General features: G+C 38.2%; 1 protein-coding gene across 1 annotated transcript; it reads right to left on the bottom strand.

Moving 5' to 3' along the window:
• Positions 1-844: 844 nt before the first annotated feature.
• On the bottom strand, positions 845-1,495 carry LOC143593151 (uncharacterized). Its single transcript, XM_077072869.1, has one exon. It carries the CDS (start codon positions 1,493-1,495, stop codon positions 845-847), a length of 651 nt encoding a protein of 216 aa, XP_076928984.1.
• Between the last annotated feature and the right edge of the window lie 2,564 nt (positions 1,496-4,059).

Below are 4,059 nucleotides of genomic sequence, written 5' to 3'. Positions count from 1 at the left end.
GCCATGCTGGTAGTTGGTGGGTAGGCAGCGGCTGATAGTGACCAGGCCGGCTGTGTACTGTTCCTGTTCCACCAACTGCAGGCTATGCACGTCCTCCGACAGGTTGGTGAGTAGGCAGCGGCTAATAGTGACATACAGTACAAGAGCGTGCTGCTCGTCATACCGTTGTCAGTGAGCTGTCGTATCCTTGGTCAGATCTTTTGCCCATACCTCGTCAGGTACAGTACAAAAGATCCTACAGTATCGTACGGACTGGCTCATTTGGGCGGGAGTTCTCTCGGCTTTGTGCGGGAGAGTTCCCGGCTTTGCTCATTCCTTCTTCAGGTGACATTACTGAATTATTATGAGAGTTAAATGCCTTGTGCGTGTAGCTTTGCTGCGCAGGTATCCTTCCCTGATGGCTTGTATCCGCAGCTGCGGGAACAGGCAGAGTACTTCACCATTGGGAGGCTTTTCCTGCGGGAACAGCTTGCGTACTGCGTGTAAGGACGTCACGTCTCTGAGCATGGTGGGTCCTGCGGATCCAGTTGGTCTCGGCGCCGACGTCCCTTTAAGTTAAGTCTTGCGGGTTCAACCGCGCAGACGTCCGTTAAGGAGTCTTGCGGGTTCAACTGCGCAGACGTCCCTTTTCAAGGTGAGTCTTGCGGGTCCAACTGGGCTCTGCTGGGACCTACCTCTTCACAACTCTAATTATTATGTAAAACTTAGAAATCAAATTAACCGATTCATTAAGGGAAAGGCATAATTATCTAATTAACCCATGATATTTACAATAATCCGAGCTTGAGAAACTCAATGAATCAACAAAATTGCGTTTGAGGTTATTATTATTATTATTGTTATATCAAAACGGAAGCATCTTTCCCATTCCATTAACATTCCCAAACAACCCTACAAGATCCTTCCTGTACGGTAAATACGACTTCCTCTTCCCGACTTCATTTTCCGCTCTTCTCTGCACGTAAAACTGCTCGTGAACGGGAGTTTGCGCGACTTTCGAAACCTCACCGGGATTCCGTTTCTCCTTCTTAGAAGTTAAGAGCACCATCGGCTCCTTACCTTCGCTGTTACTCCGTCGGAGAAAATACCGGAATCTCCACCGTTTAGATCCGGACCCGGTGGAACTACTCTTCTTACATCTAGTCATATGCGATACGCAGAACGTTCCAGAAGGTAGATGCTCCAATTCATCGGCTTCCGATGACGAACACGATGAAGATTCTTCCGGTTGATCAATTAACAGCTTCTCAAACGCACCGGTAATCGAAGAAGCATCAGTTTCATGATCCTTGGAATTACGATTGAAAAGAGGAAAAAAGGCAATTTCATCGTTTAGCACTAATCCGAATTCAAAGTCTTGGTCGTCAATAATGTGTAATCGAGCTGCATGTTCTTCGCTGATCACTTTGGCGATTGCTGTGGATGTTATGCTATCAGAAGAAGAATAACAACTGAAGCTTGGAGATGATCCAGAATCTGCGTTTTCGCCTTGCATTCTTATATATTGAAGATGATCGTTAGGATTTATATTAGTATTTCTGATTGAAAACATGTGATTTCGTAGTGTTGTCTGTTTTTAAAGTCGTTTTAGCTGGCGTCATCCTTGGCGTTATAATGTAAAAACGAGTATTTAATTTTAAAGATTTGTTACAATCTTTAATCAAAAGTATTAATTCTTGACTTTCTAGAAGAGTATAGTTTCTCTACGAGGTGGTTATCATTTCAGTGATTCCACTTTAAATATTCATTTCCAGTTAGGTACGTAACAACTCATTATTATATGCATTTTTAATTATTATTATTGTTATTATTCAAAATATAAGTACACATTATACAAGGATATTATACATCATTTTAAATACATAAGTGAAATATTATGAGTGATCAGTTGGTAGTAATCACTGTTCGGCTGTAGGGTGTCAATCAGTGGTTAATTGATTTTAGAGTAAAGTATCATTTTTGTTTTTGTGGTTTGACAAATAATATGAATTTAGTCCAAAAAGTTTATATTTTGCATATGGACTCTCCACGTTTCCCGGTTCTTGTCAATTATATCCAAATCACTAACTCCGTTAAATTTTGCCGTTTCTCTCCTTAAATAAACTTCAGTCCTAATTCACAAGCCCCCTCACGTGAGGGGCTGTGGTGTATTTGGGGAAAAAAAGGAACAAAACTGCCCCTCACGTGAAGGGTACACTGATGGGTTTAATGACCATACTTAACGATATTAGGGAATTCAGGTTTAATTGCAAGTGAAATGAAACCATATGGAAGAAAATTGCAAATTTGAAACTACTGGACTAAAACTGCAGATTTGGACAAACTAGAGGGACGAAAACCGCTGTTCACTAAAATAAATATTATAATAAGAAAGTGTGAAATGACATGTCTACCCCTGACTTTACAGTTAAATTTAGCGGGGTTAGTAATTTGGATGTAATTGGCAAGAACTGGGAAACGTGGAGGGTCTATATGCAAAAAATAAAGTTTTTGGACTAAATTCGCGTTATTTGACAAACCAAAAGGACTAAAATGACACTTTACTCTTGATTTTAATATGAATTTATCAGTGATGTCCAGTTAGAATTTTTACAATCATATATAAGTGATCATATTAGAAAATTATATTGTTTTAAGATAATTCTATGTTATATTAATTAGTTTGGTTGCTTCTCTAGCTATGTAATATTCCATAGTATCCGTAAGTACGAAAATTCTAGAGGAAAAGAAAGGGGGTGAATGAAATTTTGGCTTTGATGTAAGTTGAAATCATGTTCGAGGTGAATCTCAGGGGATGGTTGAACATTTATGAAACAGCATTAATTATGGTACAAATGGGTTGTCAAATATACACAACCATCCATTAAAATAAACAAAGAAATTCTAGGATCGTTGTACAAACCTTGTATTAAATGGCCAAGTGCTACTACATAGGTAACATAGCGCACACAATGAAGACCATGTGATCTGAATTTTGATAATACCATTAAGGTTGGTGTTACGTAATTGGTGACGTATGGGTGTGCTTATGAAACCCCCATAGGTATCATATAAAATGGCTACCGGATACGGATCGAAACGTATATTAATGTCAAAGGAAATATATATAGAAAATACATAATATCTTGATCATAGTCTTAGTGACCTTGGAAATAATGAAACAAGCTAGGAACATGTGATAAAAAGATACTTCTCTAAAGGATCAATAATGGAAGAAGAAATATTAGTTTTAGGGAAAAAAAGACCAAAATGGTCAATATGATCCACCACATTCCTTAACTAGCCTATCAATTCTATAAATACTTAAAATAGTCATTTTAAGAATGGTCGGACCAACCGTTTAGTTCTATCTTCCGACGGTTTATAAAACTAACAAGATCTTAAAACGTGTCCTCAAAACAAACAAGATTTGCCATCTTACTGATTTATTCTCCCGGCCTACTGATCTATTCCACCGGTCGACTGATCTATTTTGCCGAATATTTCAGAAAATAATTTATTTTTAAAACAACAGGATTTATTTTTAAAACAAATGGCCGACCGAATAGATCAGTCGGTCGACATAATAGATTAGTAGAATGACATATCTTATTGTTTTGAGGACACGCGTAAAGATTTTAGTTACATAAGCCGTCAACGACAAAACTAAACGGTCGATCCGAACGTTCTTAAAAGGGCCATTTTGGATATTTACAGAATTGGGGGGTTAATTAAGGAATGTGATTGATCAAATGGGTCTTTTTTTATCATGTTTCCATAGTTTTGTGATACATAAAACAACTATATACTCTTTTCACTTTCTATTTAAATAATAAAACATTAAGTACCTGTGTGCCACTACAAGAAAACTGTTCTGACATGACCGCTCATATACCGACCACAATTATGGTCGCTATAGAACACATGTACTGACCAAATGCGGTCACTATAGAGTTTGACCATTTCACTTATGACAAACCCGTTACCAACCACATGTGGTCGGGATAGATTTAGCGGGAAGTTTGGCTCTTCGACAAATTTTATTCCGACCACATGTGGCCGGGAAAAAATAAATATCTT

Source organism: Bidens hawaiensis, unplaced genomic scaffold (assembly GCF_021521415.1).
Source record: "Bidens hawaiensis isolate Kalapana, Puna unplaced genomic scaffold, B.hawaiensis_p1.1 tig00041727_1, whole genome shotgun sequence".
Classification (NCBI taxonomy): domain Eukaryota; kingdom Viridiplantae; phylum Streptophyta; class Magnoliopsida; order Asterales; family Asteraceae; genus Bidens; species Bidens hawaiensis.
The sequence above is the reverse complement of the archived record's forward strand: the minus strand, read 5'-3'. Positions and strand labels throughout refer to the sequence as shown.